The sequence below is a fragment of the Bos indicus x Bos taurus genome, chromosome 11 (genome assembly GCF_003369695.1).
Source record: "Bos indicus x Bos taurus breed Angus x Brahman F1 hybrid chromosome 11, Bos_hybrid_MaternalHap_v2.0, whole genome shotgun sequence".
NCBI classification, from domain to species: domain Eukaryota; kingdom Metazoa; phylum Chordata; class Mammalia; order Artiodactyla; family Bovidae; genus Bos; species Bos indicus x Bos taurus.
The window spans coordinates 47,118,655-47,133,830 of NC_040086.1; the positions used below are offsets into that span (position 1 = coordinate 47,118,655).

At 39.0% G+C, this 15,176-nt stretch overlaps 1 protein-coding gene across 2 annotated transcripts in view; it reads left to right on the forward strand.

The window, feature by feature from the left end:
• Nucleotides 1-15,176, forward strand: part of EIF2AK3 (eukaryotic translation initiation factor 2 alpha kinase 3) — an 81,952-nt gene that overhangs the window by 33,882 nt on the left and 32,894 nt on the right. For both annotated transcript variants that reach the window (XM_027555477.1, XM_027555478.1), the window contains exons 3-6: nt 8,547-8,741; nt 10,746-10,879; nt 13,210-13,444; nt 14,492-14,654. In XM_027555477.1, coding sequence (XP_027411278.1) covers nt 8,547-8,741; nt 10,746-10,879; nt 13,210-13,444; nt 14,492-14,654 — 727 coding nt within the window. The remainder of the gene's footprint in view (nt 1-8,546; nt 8,742-10,745; nt 10,880-13,209; nt 13,445-14,491; nt 14,655-15,176) is intronic.

Consider the following 15,176-nt stretch of genomic DNA (forward strand, 5'->3'; position numbering starts at 1 on the left):
AGTGTATGTGTTGATGGTGGGAGGTTGGGGCTGGGTGGGTGGGGAGGTGATCGCATAGAAAAAGAACGAAGAACCAAATGAAAATATGTTTTTTTCAAATAAAAGGAATTTTTGTTTTCAGTCAGTTCCTTTATTTTCTCAGTTGAAGTTCCTTCTGCCACTTGAAAACAGAGTTCTTATCCTCACATTCTGATTTCAAATAGCAGTCCTTGATTCTGGGTGCCACTGGTATGCATTATGCCATTCAGGTTTTGATCAGAAATGGTAACTAAATTACTTTTACTAAGCTGCTTTGTGACTTGGTGGTTAAAGACCGGGGTTGGATCTTTGATACCGAGTTTGCCTGCCAATTTGACAAACCTTTTATTTTAAAATTATTCACAGGAAAAAACAAATAGAGGGAAACCCCGCCACCACCCCCAAATAATAAGCGTGTGTGTTTTTGAAAATGACTGAAGTGGGAAGCGAAGCACGTAATTAGTCTGAGATGCAGAGCAGCGAATCAGAACAAATGGCTCCTTCCAGAGACAAACTGGTGGAATGTGAAAATGCATCACCATAACCTACATTTTTTTTATACCAAGAGATTTGCAGCTGACTCTCCGGGTGACTCATTCCTATGCTGGGAGGGTGAGGTAATGCTTTTCTGAGAGGTGAGGTCATCTCTCTACCTGAACTGCAGGCCTCGACCGCTTCTGTGGCTCTCAAGGAAAAAGCACCATCTGCTTTCACAGCTGCAGCCTCAAAGACTTCACAAAGATTGGTGCAGAGGTTAGCAGCCGTGAGTATGACTCATAAGCAGCCAATTAGTGAAGAGCAGCTATTTGAAAGTAAACTTTAAAATCATCATCCAGAAATATGACATGATCAAGGCTGGAATCATAATGCTTTTTTGTTTTGGGTTTTGTCCTCTTTTAAAATAAGTCCAAAAAAAAAAAAAAAGGCAAATAAAATAAGGCAGTTTGTCTCCATATGGTCAATCACATGACATCTTCTTGGTTGTTTAAACCATATTTTTAATTGCAGATAAGTTTACTTTCTTTTACATTTGGAAGCAAAGGTGAACTTTAGCTCCTGTTCATCTGATGGAGGTTTTTGTTTGTTCTTTTTTGTGTGTAGGGGGTGGGGGGGTAGTGATTGAGGGTGGTTGCACTTCGAAGCCTTTGCATTCCCTAAGGACTTGCCGCTTGTTTAGAGAAAGAGAAGTTGTTTAATGGAAGAGGAAACAAGTAAAAATAAATGTTATTTGTTTCCTGCAGACCCAGCAACCACTCTTCCTCTTTCTTGTAGTGATACACACCTGCTCTGCCTATTTGTCCTCAGCCAGTGCTTGCTGTTGACATTACCAGACAATACCTGTTTTTTAATTTTATCATTTTATTGAAGTTTTTATTATCATTATTTTTATTATAATTAAAAAAATATTATTTCACTGCATCAAGTCTTAGTTGTGGCATGTAGGACCTTTGATCTTTAGTTGCAACATGTGGGATCTCGTTCCCAGACCAGGAATTGAACTCAAACCCCGTGCATTGAGAGCCAGGAGTCTTAGCCATTGGCCCACCAGGGATGTCCCTTATTATCATTTTTATATCATAGTTTGAATTTATTGTTGTAGTAAATAGAAGAGAGAATGTGGATGGTAGAGAACAATAAACTCTTGATTTCCTGACTAATGTGTAACTTAAAAGGGGAGATTACTTTGGTAGCTTCACCATGACCTAAATCTGTTCTTAATGACAACTTTGAGTTGAACATTCTTCAAAAGATGAAAAGCTTTGATTTTTGAAATTAGAATTTTTTTATCTGTTATCAATAAATAGAAGAAAGCAAAGAATAAAATAGTAATGTTAAAATTCTAAGATAATTTGCGGTGTATATGTATACATGCCCGTGTCATTTGAGAGCTCATTAAATCAAATGCTTATTTTTATTTATGTATTTATTTACTTTTGACCGTGCTACATGGCTTGTGGGATCTTAGTTCCCGACCAGGGATTGAACCCAGGCCCCTGGCAGTGGAGCGGAAGAGTCCTAACCACTGAGCCGTCAGGGAAGTCTCCCCAAATTTAGATTTTTAAAAAATAAAGAGAAATAGTTGGAGATCTTTAAATAGCAAGAATTATGATGAACCTTCAATTTCATGGTATAGCCTTCTGAGTTTAATTACAGCTGCAAAGCTGAGTATCTGTTCTCTTTAATCTCTTATTTGGAAGTAATTTCACAGTACAAGAAGTTGCACACGTTTTGGTATGAAAAGTAGTACCAAAAAAAAAAAAAAAGAACCAACCCTTGTGTTCCCAGATTAATCTGCTCAAAACTTATTTGCTCTATCATTTGAGTTGTATGTGTAATCTCTCCTCTCCCAAACCCCCATACATACTCTTTTTTTTTTTGAAATATCTAAAGATAAATGAAATATCCGTTATAGCTCTTTACTCCTAAATGCTTCAGCATGCATTTCTTAATAGAGATACTCTCTTACATAACCACAGTACAGTCATCAACTTTTAATCAGTCGTCTATATTCCAGTTTTATCAGTTGACTTAATAATGTCTTTTATGGTGTCTTTCATTACCAGTGTAGCATCTAGTCTAGGGTCAGGTAGTACAGTTACTTGTCACATTAGCTTCTTTTAATCTGGATTTTTTTCCCCACAGACACTATCTTTTACAACATTGACATTTTTGAAAAATATTGTCTCTCTGGCTTTTTACTTAAAAATAAAATAGAATTTTCCTTCTTTTGTGCTTGTCTGATGTTTCCTGATAATTAGATCCAGGCTGTGCATTCTTGGTTCAGAATGCTGTGTAGGTAACCTTCTCTTAGGGTTTCCTGTCTATCAAACTCATTTGATCATCTGGTCAAGGTATTGTCTAAATTCTCCGCTATATAATGACTTTTCTGTTTTTTTGTTTTTAATCTACTGTTACTCATAAGCAGTTTGGAAGATACTTTGTTATTGTTTAGTTGCTAAGTCATGTCCAACTCTTTTGCGACCCTATGGACTAGAGCCTGCCAGGCTCATCTGTCCATGAAATTCTCTAGGCAAGAATATTGGACTGGGTTGCCATTTTTTCCTCCAGGGGATCTTTCCGACCCAGGGATTGAACTTGCGTCTCCTGCATTGGCTGTTGGATTCCTTACCACTGAGCCACCAGGGAAGTGCAGGAAGATACTTTAGGACCATGCAGATATCCTGCTCCTCGTCAAAATTACCCCTAGATTTAACACCATGGCTGATTTTTGCCTGACACAGTCTTAACTGTGATGACTGCAAGATGCTAATTTTTCCAACTGCAGTCCTCCCTTCAAATATATCAGTAGACTCTTGGCATTTTATTGCAGTAAAAGCATTCCCTTCTCTCCCATATGTTGTTTATTTTATCTATTTGTTAACAATATGGACTCATAAATTCCTTATTTTTTTTCAATGCTTTATAATTCAGTAGTTAATCATTCTGGTGCTTCAGTTCCAGATGTGGTCAGTGACATGTTTCCATCTTTTTTTTATATATATTCTTACTTTTCAGACCAATAAGATATTAAAGATTCACCTTCTACCTGCCTTGCCCCAGCCCAAGAGTCAGCCATGTCTCTCAGAGGCCTTTGTTCTCTTGCTGAGGGAACGGAGTTTGATAGAGTCTGCCCACTAGGTTTGAGTGCATTAATTTTATAGCCACTGTATAAGCATAAACACGTACACATTAACATATTTAACATTTAACAGTACAGTGAACACTTTTGGAGACTGTAATATTGCCTCAGTATAGTCACAGCAAAAAGTATAGTAGGAAGACTTAGGTCAGTGAACTTCCACTGCTAAAATTTTCTTGGATTTCAAAGGAAAAATATAAGTGATGCTAGCCTGAAGGCCGAATGGGATTTCAGTGGGCAGAGTTGGTACTGGGGTGTTCCAGGGAGAATGAATGACATTGACAATGACATAAGTGAACAATAACAGTAATAACATTAAATATCCTGCCTAAGTAATGATGCCTGATTTCCACCCACGTGGGGAAAGGTGAAAGACAAGGAGGAAAAAAAAAATTAAAAAATTTAAAAAAGAAAGACAAGGAGGAGAAGGTTGTATGAGGTTGTGTTTAGAGGACTTTGAATGTTGGACTTAGGATTTGGGGTCTTTAGTAAGAAGATAATGGAGAGCTATTGAGGATTTTTGAATAGTGTCATAACAAGCTTAACTGACTTAGAGATTAATCTAGAAGATACGCAGAGGTTAGGTTGAGGAAATTTCCAGCTAAGACCTGTGAAGAGATTATTATAATAGTTCAAACCAGAGATATAAGGATTTGAACTACGAAATGAAGGAAAGAAGTGGATTAGAGTCGTGTTTTTCAACCTGTTTTCTAGAACTCCAGGAGTGTGGGACAAACCTGGGGGTAAGGGGTGGGGGAAAGAATATATTAACTGAACAACACTTAAAACTCTTTGTGACAGAAAAGGATCTCTTTAAAATATCCCTGTAAGTATCTCTTTAAAGAAAAGATTCTGCTGCTTAAGGAACAAAAAAGTCCATAGAGAAAAAAAAAAATTTTTTTACGTTTATATCGACATTTGTTTGGAGGCTTTTGGTTTTTAAACTCATACTTCTTTCATAGCCCCTTTTCCAAAGTTTTGAGCCTTCACAGTCAGGAAAATAGTTGTGGCATTAGCTGAAATAAGTCAAGCTGTGTCCTTTTTTTTTTTTTGCACCACATGGCTTGCAGGACCTTAGTTCCTTGACCAGGAATTGAACTTGGATCCCAGCACTGACAGCACCAAGTCCTAACCACTGAACCACCAGGGAATTCCTGAGTTGCGTCTATTTGTTAATGCTGAAAGGCCAGTGTCACAAAGGCATGTACTAATTTAAACTCTTTCTCCAGAAACAAGGTGTTCTTGGCCAAAACCTTTAGAGCCATCCTGGGCTCCTTTAGAGTCATCCTGGGCTCTTTTCTTTCGCTCGTGTGTACAGGGAATCCACCATGAAATCCTACTGGCTTTACCTTCCAATCGCATCCCTAATCTAACCACCGGCATCACCTCCACTGTCCACAACCACCACAGTTTTGGGCTTTCCGCTTGCTCTCCATCCTTGTCTCTCCAGCCTGTTCCCCTCCGCTGTCACCGTGTACTTCCTGCTTAAGACCTTTGCAAGGGCTGTTCCCCTATATCATCAGAGTTAGTACTTGTGTTTAGAGTTTGCTCAGATGTTACTTTCTCTATGGGAGCCTGCCCTGAACTTAACCATTAATGACAGTCCCTTCCCCTCCTATGCATATACTTTCCCTTCCTCCTTCATCTTGTTCTATTTTTTTCCTTATGGCATTTATCCCCTAACATAGTCTGTAATTATTTATTATGTTCTTTAACTCCCCAGTCCAGAGTTTGAGAGCCACATTGGCAGGTGTTTTTGTTTTCTTTTTGTTTTGCTTACTTGTGTATCCTAAGCAACTGAATAGTCCCTGACATGTAATCAGTTCAGTTCAGTTCAGTCGCTCAGTCGTGTCCGACTCTTTGCAACCCCATGAACCGCAGCACACCAGGCCTCCCTGTCTATCACCAACTCCCGGAGTTTACCCAAACTCATGTCCATTGAGTTGGTGATGCCATCTAACCATCTCATCTTCTGTCATCCCCTTCTCCTCCTGCCTTCAATCTTTTCCAACATCAGGGTCTTTTCAAATGAGTCAGCTCTTCGCATCAGGAGGCCAAAATATTGGAGTTTCATCTTCAACATCAGTCCTTCCAAAGAACACCCAGGACTGATTTCCTTTAGGATGGACTGGTTGGATCTCCTTGCAGTCCAAGGGTCTCTCAAGAGTCTTCTCTAACACCACAGTTCAAAAGCATCAGTTCTTCAGCGCTCAGCTTTCTTTATAGTCCAACTCTCACATCCATACATGACTACTGGAAAAACCATAGCCTTGACTAGACGGACCTTTGTTGACAAAGTAATGTCTCTGCTTTTTAATATGCTGTCTAGGTTGGTCATAACTTTCCTTCCAAGGAGTAAGCGTCTTTTAATTTCATGGTTGCAGTCACCATCTGCAGTGATTTTTGGAGCCCCCAAAAATAAAGTCAGCCACTGTTTCCACTGTCTCCCCATCTGTTTCCCATGAAGTGATGGGACCAGATGCCATGATCTTAGTTTTCTGAATGTTGAGCTTTAAGCCAACTTTTTTACTCTCTTCTTTCACCTTCATCAAGAGGCTCTTTAGTTCTTCACTTTCTGCCATAAGGGTGGTGTCATCTGCATGCCTGAGGTTATTGGTATTTCTCTTGATTCCAGCTTGTGCTTCGTCCAGCCCAGTGTTTCTCATGATGTACTCTGCATAGAAGTTAAATAAGCAAGGTGAAAATATACAGCCTTGACGTACTCCTTTTCCTATTTGGAACCAGTCTGTTCCGTGTCCAGTTCTACCTGTTGCTTCCTGACCTTCATACAGATCTCTCAAGAGGCAGGTCAGGTGGTCTGGTATTCCCATCTCTTTCAGAATTTTCCAGTTTATTGTGATCCACACAGTCAAAGGCTTTGGCAGTCAGTAAAGTAGAAATAGATGTTTTTCTGGAACTCTTGCTTTTTCGATGATCCAGCGAATGTTGGCAATTTGATCTCTGATTCCTCTGCCTTTTCTAAATCCAGCTTGAACATCTGGAAGTTCACGGTTCACGTATTGCTGAAGCCTGGCTTGGAGAATTTTGAGCATTACTTTACTAGCATGTGAGCTGAGTACAATTGTGCGGTAGTTTGAGCATTCTTTGGCATTGCCTTTCTTTGGGATTGGAATGAAAACTGACCTTTTCCAGTCCTGTGCCCACTGCTGAGTTGTGCAAATTAGCTGACATATTGAGTGCAGCACTTTCACAGCATCGTCTTTTAGGATTTGAAAGAGCTCAACTGGAATTCCATCACCTCCACTAGCTTTGTTCTTAGTGATACTTCCTAAGGCCCACTTGACTTCACATTCCAGGATATCTGGGTCTAGGTGAGTGATCACAGCATCCTGATTATCTGGGTCGTGAAGATCATTTTTGTATAGTTCTTCTGTGTATTCTTGCCACCTCTTCTTAGTATCTTCTGCTTCTGTTAGGTCCCTACCATTTCTGTCCTTTATTGAGCCCATCTTTGCATGAAATATTCCCTTAGTATCTCTAATTTTCTTGAAGTGATCTCTAGTCTTTCCTATTCTGTTTCCTATGAAAACCATACTGAAGTGTACCTGTGGGCCCCAGGAGAGACAGGTGGTTCTTTTAAATTGCTTTTGGTTGATAAGCTGTGCAACTTCATATGCTGCTCCAGAGGCCAAAGTACATCAGGCATGAGACCATGGCAGTATTTCCTATGACATGTAATAGGCCCTCCATAAACGTTGTTAAAAGAAGGAAGGACAACTAAGAGCATGAAATCATTAAGCTTGGTTACCAGGCTTCTTGCTCATAGCAGATCTGAGAAATTGAATGAAAGAAAGAGTGGGATGCTGCTTAAATCAACCTATGTTCCTTAGACCTGAATCATTGATGGTAACTGGCTTGGGTAAAATAGGCCTGGAAAGTGCTGCATAAACTGTCCCTTTACTAGAAAATTACATTATCCATTAGCATAGTAATCACCATAAGAACTCCTACAGTAACTTCTGCTTGAACACACTTAGTCACAGAACTCTCAATTTGGTCTTGTTATGGAACACTCTTGGCTCCTGGTGAACAGAGTTTGAGGAAAACCATACTGGAGTGTACCTGTGGGCCCCAGGAGAGACGGGTGGTTCTTTTAAATTGCTTTTGGTTGATAAGCTGTACAACTTTGTATGCTGCTCCAGAGGCCAAAGTACATCAGGCATGAGACCACGGCTGTTAGTTCCTGCTGATTCTTTTATTTATTTTAAAAATTATTTATTATTTATTTAATCATTAACTAATTTGGTAATTATTTAATTATTAATTAATTTGTCAATTGTTTAACTATTAATTAATTATATTTATATTTATTTTTATCCTTTTATTTTTATTATTTATTTGTTTTATTGACATATAGTTGATTTACAATGTCGTGTTAATTTCTATGTACAGCAAGGTGATTCAGTTATATATATATATATCCTGTTTCATATTCTTTTCCTATTTGATTTATCACAGGATATTGAATATAATTCCCTATGCTAAACAGTGGGACCTTGTGGTTGGTTTACTCATTCTATGTATAATAGTTCACATCTGCTAGTTTTAACCTTCCAATCCATCCCTCCCCCACCCTCCATCCCTTGGCAACCGCAGGTATATTCTCAGTGTCTGTTGTGAGTCTGTTTCTTTTGTGTAGTTAGGTTCATTTGTGTTGTGTTTTAGATTCCACATATAAGTGATATGTATGATATTTATCTTTGTCTGGTTTACTTCATTTAGCGTGATAATCTCTAGGTCCATCCATGTTCCTGCAAATGGCATTGTTCCGCTCTTTTTTATGACTGAGTAATATTCCATTGTATATGTGTAGCACATCTTCTTTATTCATTCATAGAATCCTTTTAAAAGTTAGCTTTTATTTTAGGTATTTGGGAACAAGATGATCATTCCTTCCCTGGATGGAGACCTCTTCCAGTGGGACCGGGACCGTGAGAGCATGGAAACAGTTCCGTTTACAGTTGAATCACTTCTCGAATCGTCTTATAAGTTTGGAGATGATGTTGTCTTGGTTGGAGGAAAGTCTCTCACTACATATGGACTCAGTGCATATAGTGGAAAGGTGAGTAAAAATGTTTAGTTTGTTTGGGGAGCTGCTGCTGCTGCTCAGTCACTTCAGTCGTGTCCGACTCTGTGCGACCCCATAGACGGCAGCCCACCAGGCTCCCCTGTCCATGGGATTCTCCAGGCAAGAACACAGTCAGACTAAACAAGAATAGAAGAAATAATTTCTTAAACTGTACTATTACTGGTTGAGGTCTGTTATAATTTTTCCCCAAGGATATCATTTCTTTTGATAAAAGAACTGTGAAGTAGAAAGGGGGAAGTACTATTAAGAAAAACTGAATTTATCCAAAACAACAGAATAAACAACAGAGTCAAACAGCAGAGCCAGGAACAGCAGAAGGAAGAGAAGGAATAACTGGTCTGCTGTGTGTCAGATGCATTTTTCATGCATCATTTTGAAATCATCACAATATTTCTAATGGTTACATTTAAAATTTTTTATTTGGATAGATGAGGAATGCTCCAAGGATTAATAATAATCCTGATGATAAGAATAAGCGCTACTACTTATTTATTTCTCTAGTTTGAGCCTGTCATGAGAGAATCTAAGAGGCAAGTTCGTGCTCATTTTAAGATGAGAAAATTGAGGCTTTCAAAGGTTCAGAAACTTCCAAGGTCAGATTTGATTTAAATCTGTCTGATGAAAAAGTCATGCTGTTAATGACCTATGCTTTCTCCATTCTTAGCTCTTAGGAAATAATCTGACTGTTAAGATTGGGTCTTATAAATCCATTGTTGGGAATAACTAAAAATACGCTTTTTTAGAAAGGTAAAAATCTCTTTCTAACCCCTGAACACATTGATACTTGAATATTTGTATATAGACTTGAAAACAAGGAAGAATAGAGAAAAGGTCTTTGATCCTTGAGTTTTTCAAGTTTGATGATCCCTTGTCTGAGTGTTCGGCCCATAGGCCCTTCTTGTTCTCGCAAGCTTTTTTTTGCCTTCTCCAGCCACCTGCATCTGTATTGTACTGAGGAGGCCTTATGGTCCTCTCTCTCCTTCAGTGTTCTCATTTGTGAAGCAGTGGGACTGAACCTGGGCAGCTAGTTTTGTGGTTTGATGTGCTGCTCCAAAATTCTGGTATCCTAGCAGGTACGCTTCTTTCTGTGAGGATTTTGGTCACACCATTCAAAGAATTTCCCCTTTCCTTTGAATGAGGATTTGAAAGAGGTACTTGAAAATGCTAACAGCTGTTAGAGAAGGTTTGAATTTTTTAGAACTAAATGCATCTGCTATATGGAATCTCCGAGGTGGTTTTTTTTTTTTTTTTTTTTTTTAGCTCACCTTGGATTTTATTCATGGTATTATTACTAAGAGATCACAACTAGCTCTCCATTTCTTCATGGAAATAAATGCTCACAGTAAGACTGAAATTGTCTAAATCCTGAAACTTGTTCCCTGAAGTAAATATTCACTGGCACTTCTATGGTTCTGAATGTTTCATTTTAGGAACTGGTGGTAATCTAGCTATTGCTGCTTTTTTTTTTCCAGTTTTTAAAAATTTACTAAAAAAATTTTATTGGAGTATAGTTGATTTACAGTGTTATGTTAATTTCAGGTACACAGCAAAGTGAATCAGTTGTACATATATCCACTCTTTTTTAAGATTCTTTTCCCATATAGGCCACTGTCATTGTTGTTCAGTCGCTAAGTGGTGTCCAACTCTTTGCGACCCCTTGGACTGTAGCTTTCATGGGATTTTCCAGGCAAGAATACTAGAGTGGGTTGCCATTTCCTTCTCCATTGAACCCATGTCTCCTGCTTTGGCAGGCGGATTCTGTACTGTTGAGCCACCAGGGAAGCCCATATAGGCCATTACAGAGTATTGAGTAGAGGCCCCTGTGCTAAACAGTACAGCTGTTGCTTCTTAATCCTTGAGTACTTTTTATACATTTCCTCAATTTCCTTTCACTTTTTATAAATTATCGAGAGTCTTTTACTGTCTGTGATCTCCTGGAATGTATTCTCTTTACTAATTTTACACCTGTCTTTTCAGGTGAGGTACATCTGTTCAGCTCTGGGTTGTCGCCAGTGGGATAATGATGAAATGGAACAAGAAGAAGACATCTTGCTTCTGCAGCGCACCCAGAAAACTGTGAGAGCCGTTGGACCTCGCAGTGGCAATGAGAAGTGTGTATTTAGATGATGTTGCTGTTGATGTTTAGAAGTACAGTAAGACCAGAGTTCATCGGCTTTTTCTTTGTTGAGATTTTCTGAACTGTTTTTGTTTCCCCAAAAGCATACTACTTTTTAAAGAGAAATGTAGCCCCTTAATTTATCTGTTTATTTAGGCTGTGCTGGGTGTTGGCTGCAGCATACAGGCTTCTCCAGTTGTGATGTGTGGCATGTGGGATCTTAGTTCCCCCACCAAGGGTTGAACCCACGTCCCCTGCATCGGAAGGCAGATTCTTTACCACTGGATCATCAGGGAACTCCCTGTAGCCCCTAAATTTAAAATGGCTTCATGACTATTAATATTAACAAATCTTGAGCTGAACTTCTCACCATGTGCTTTTGGATATGGTAACCAGGAGGAGTCCCATACGATGACTGTATGTTAGCTTTGTTGTTGTCATTGCTTAGTCGCTCAGTTGTGTTTGACTCTTGGCGACCCCATGGATTGTAGCCCCCCAGGTGTTTCTTTCCATGGGGTTTCCTAGGCAAGAATACTGGAGTGAGTTGCCATTTCCTCCTCCAGGGGATCTTCCCCACTCAGGGATTAAAGCCAAATCTCTGCGTCTCCTGCATTGCAGGAAGATTCTTTACCAGAGTCACCAGGGAAGCCCATATATTAGCTTAGTTTGAGGTTATGATACTTTTCACAGCAACCTCACTGGTCAAAGTTCTTTGAATACAGACAGACAAAGCTGATGTGCTTTGTTTCACTTGGGCCTGTTGGACTCTGAAGTTCTCTCTGGTAGATAGTTTTGTGGTTTGTCTGACTACCACCTCAATTTTAAAATAATATTTTAATCTATTTTCTTAAAGTGTTAAAGTATAATTTATTTGGTCAAATACTTTTTTGTTTCCTTTTTCAAATAATGTAAATTTTTACATTTAAAATAACGTGATTAGGAACGTCCCTGGTGGTCCAGTGGTTGAGAATCTGCCTTCCAATGCGGGGGATGGGGATCTGGGATCAATCCCTGACAGGGAACTAAGATCCCACACGCTACAGGGCAAATAAGCCCACATGCCACATCTGCTGAGCCCACAAGCCAAAACTAGAGAGAAGCCCGCACACCACAGCAAAGGATCCTGCTTGCCACAACTAAGACCCAATGCAGCCAAATAAAATAAATATTTAAAAAACTAAGATAAAATTATGTGATTGGATTAGATATGCTAGTGGTCATAAATTACATGCTTGAGTTTTTTTAAACCTAATGTTTAAATTCTAAATTGCCATGCAATAAAAAGAATTTGAGAGCCCATGTTTATCTTTTTGAAAGTGAACCAGACTTTGAACCATTCTTTGAGATTTTGTCTAATTTGATGCACATTGTTTCCTGAAAACGTTTCTCAAGTTCAGTGAAGAATGTATTCTCTCTTCATTCCCTGGACTGTAAGTCGAGGGCTTTGCTGGCAACCGGAGCTCCTTTATCCTGATGAGATTTTGTTTCCCTAAATGTTGAGTGCTTGTTGGGTGTTCAGCCATCATAGGAGCAGATGTGCAACTTAACAGAATTTGAATTATCAAAATGGGAAGAGTCTGCCGCCTGAGATCCATATTCCTTGAGTATCTACTTTTTAACAGATGTCAGAATTCTAGGGCCATTTTATGTCTAAGTGTCAAGACCATTATAGTGTCAATAGATATGTGATTTTTCTATATGTTAATTATAGAGGAACATTACTGCTACCACTTTACAGATACGGACACTGAAATTCAGGCAAGGTTAAGGCTAACCAAAGAGAACTAAGATTGAAACTGAGGTGTTATGACCTTCAGACTTGGTATACTGGGTCACATTGCCTTTCAAGGCTCTATTTTCATAAAAATCTAAACTTGATGTATTCATCTTGCCTTTTACATTGGCTTATTGGGATATCCCAATAAGGGTTAATTTCTCTACACTTGAGTGAAATGTTTCCACACTTTAATTAAGAAGTAGGACCGACTGCAAGCTGCGTCATTTTGATGTGACTTTGATGTGTTTTGAGAAGATTGCCTTGATTTAGAAATGTGAACATTTGTTAATCTTTGAGAGAAAAACCTATCCCATAGCTGTTGTCAGATCACAGCTGTCAGAACCAGTTTCTAAAGGGCCAGGACCCAACTTATGCCCTCTTGTGGCTGAAATCAGTATAGTGTGCTCTTTTCCAGAAGACTGTGTTTAATTGTTCCTTTTCTCATCACCCAAATTTTAGCGTTTGTTTCTTCACTCTACAAGAGTTCTTTATTATTTGGTCCCTTTTTTAAAATGTAAATTTCTAAAACACGTCTTTGTAAATTTAAGGTGGAATTTCAGTGTTGGCCACTTTGAACTTCGGTATATTCCAGACATGGAAACTAGAGCCGGATTTATTGAAAGCACCTTAAAGCCCAGTGGAAACAAAGAACAGTCTAAAATTATTTCAGATGTGGAAGAGCAGGAAGCTGTCATGATGGATACAGTGATAAAGGTCTCCGTTGCAGATTGGAAAGTTATGGCGTTTAATAAGAAGGGAGGACACCTGGAGTGGGAATACCAGGTACCTAGAACCGCTGAGAATTTATGAATGTGTTTCTTTCCTTCTCAGTCTGACCAGACATGTTGGATAAGGGGAGGTGACTGCCATTTTGCAATTTTTCAACTTGTTCTCTGTGCTCTAAGAAATTTGTGATTTTACATCGGTTAGAATGTGAAAGTTGCTCAGTTGTATTTGATTCTTGGACTATACTATACAGTGACCCCATGGACTATACAGTCCTTGGAATTCTCCAGGCCAGAATACTGGAGTGGGTAGCCTTTCCCTTCTCCAGGAGATCTTCCCAACCCAGGGATTGAATCCAGGTCTCCTGCATTGCAGGTGGATTCTTTACCAGCTGAGCCACAAGGGAAGCCCTCTGTTAGAATGTGGCTATTATGAAAAAGACAGAAGATAGCAAGTGTGGGTGAGGTGAACAGCTTATAGCAGCGTTTCTTTGACCTAGATGTTATGGGAAACAGCATGGAGGATCCTTATAATATTAAACAGAAGTGAAGAGTTGATCTTAAATGTTCTTACAACACACATACAAAGTAACTATGAAATGATGGCTATATCAGCTTGATTGTGCTAATTATTTCACAGTGTGTACATGTACCAAAATATCATACTCTATACGATAAATGGCTTCCCAGGTAGCTCAGTGCTATAGACCCGTCTGCCATGCAAAAGACACAGATTCAATCCCTGGGTCGGGAAGATCCTAGAGAAATCCTGGGTCTAGGAAGATCTTCTTCCTAGAGAAGGAAATGGCAACCCCCACCAGTATTCTTGCCTGGGAAATTCCGTGGAGAGAGAATCCTGGCAGGCTATAGCCCATGGGGTCACAAAAGAGTTGGACATGACTTAGCAACTAAACAACAATATCATAAGTACATACATTTTTATTTGTCAATTATACCTCAATAAAGCTGAACAATAACAAAAAAGCTGGAAAATGAAAAAATTTTAAATAAATCTGTGTCTTTAAATGGTATTTCAGGAGTTGGGATACATATAAATACTGCTTGAAGATATTTAAATTTTCTTTTCCTTTTGTTGTTTGTTTAGTTTTGTACTCCCATTGCATCTGCCTGGTTGGTTAAGGATGGCAAAGTCATTCCCATCAGTCTTTTTGATGATACAAGTTACGCGCCCAATGATGGAGTTTTAGAAGATGAAGAAGATATTGTAGAAGCTGCCCGGGGAGCCACAGAAAACAGTGTTTACTTGGGTGAGTGGATGTCTCTTAGCTCGAGATAGTACATGTTGAATCCAGGTTTTATTTTACATGGTCTCTCCCTACTTCAGGTGTGCCTATAGGAGTTTTAATTTCTTAGTACATTCTCTGGCCTTAAGATTTATACTTTGATTTCTGTTCTGCAGTGTTTTCTCATTCTTTCAGTTTTGAAACTTCTAATTACCATAGTGTATTCTTTTTCTCAGAGACCTTTATTTAAAATGCTTAACAGTGTTGCCATTACATAGCATGGTTTCATGTTACTTATGTATCCTCAAAGTCTAAAACTTTTTACATTTGTATTTGTATCCCTATCAACTTGCACCCTCTTAAAGATTATATTTAGTTTTTTCTATATGAGATGGCTGGATGGCATCACTGACTCAATGGATGTGAGTCTGAGTGAACTCTGGAAGTTGGTGATGGACAGGGAGGCCTGGCATGCTGCAATTCACGGGGTCGCAAAGAGTCGGACACGACTGAGCGACTGAACTGAACTGATAGATCTATACAGCT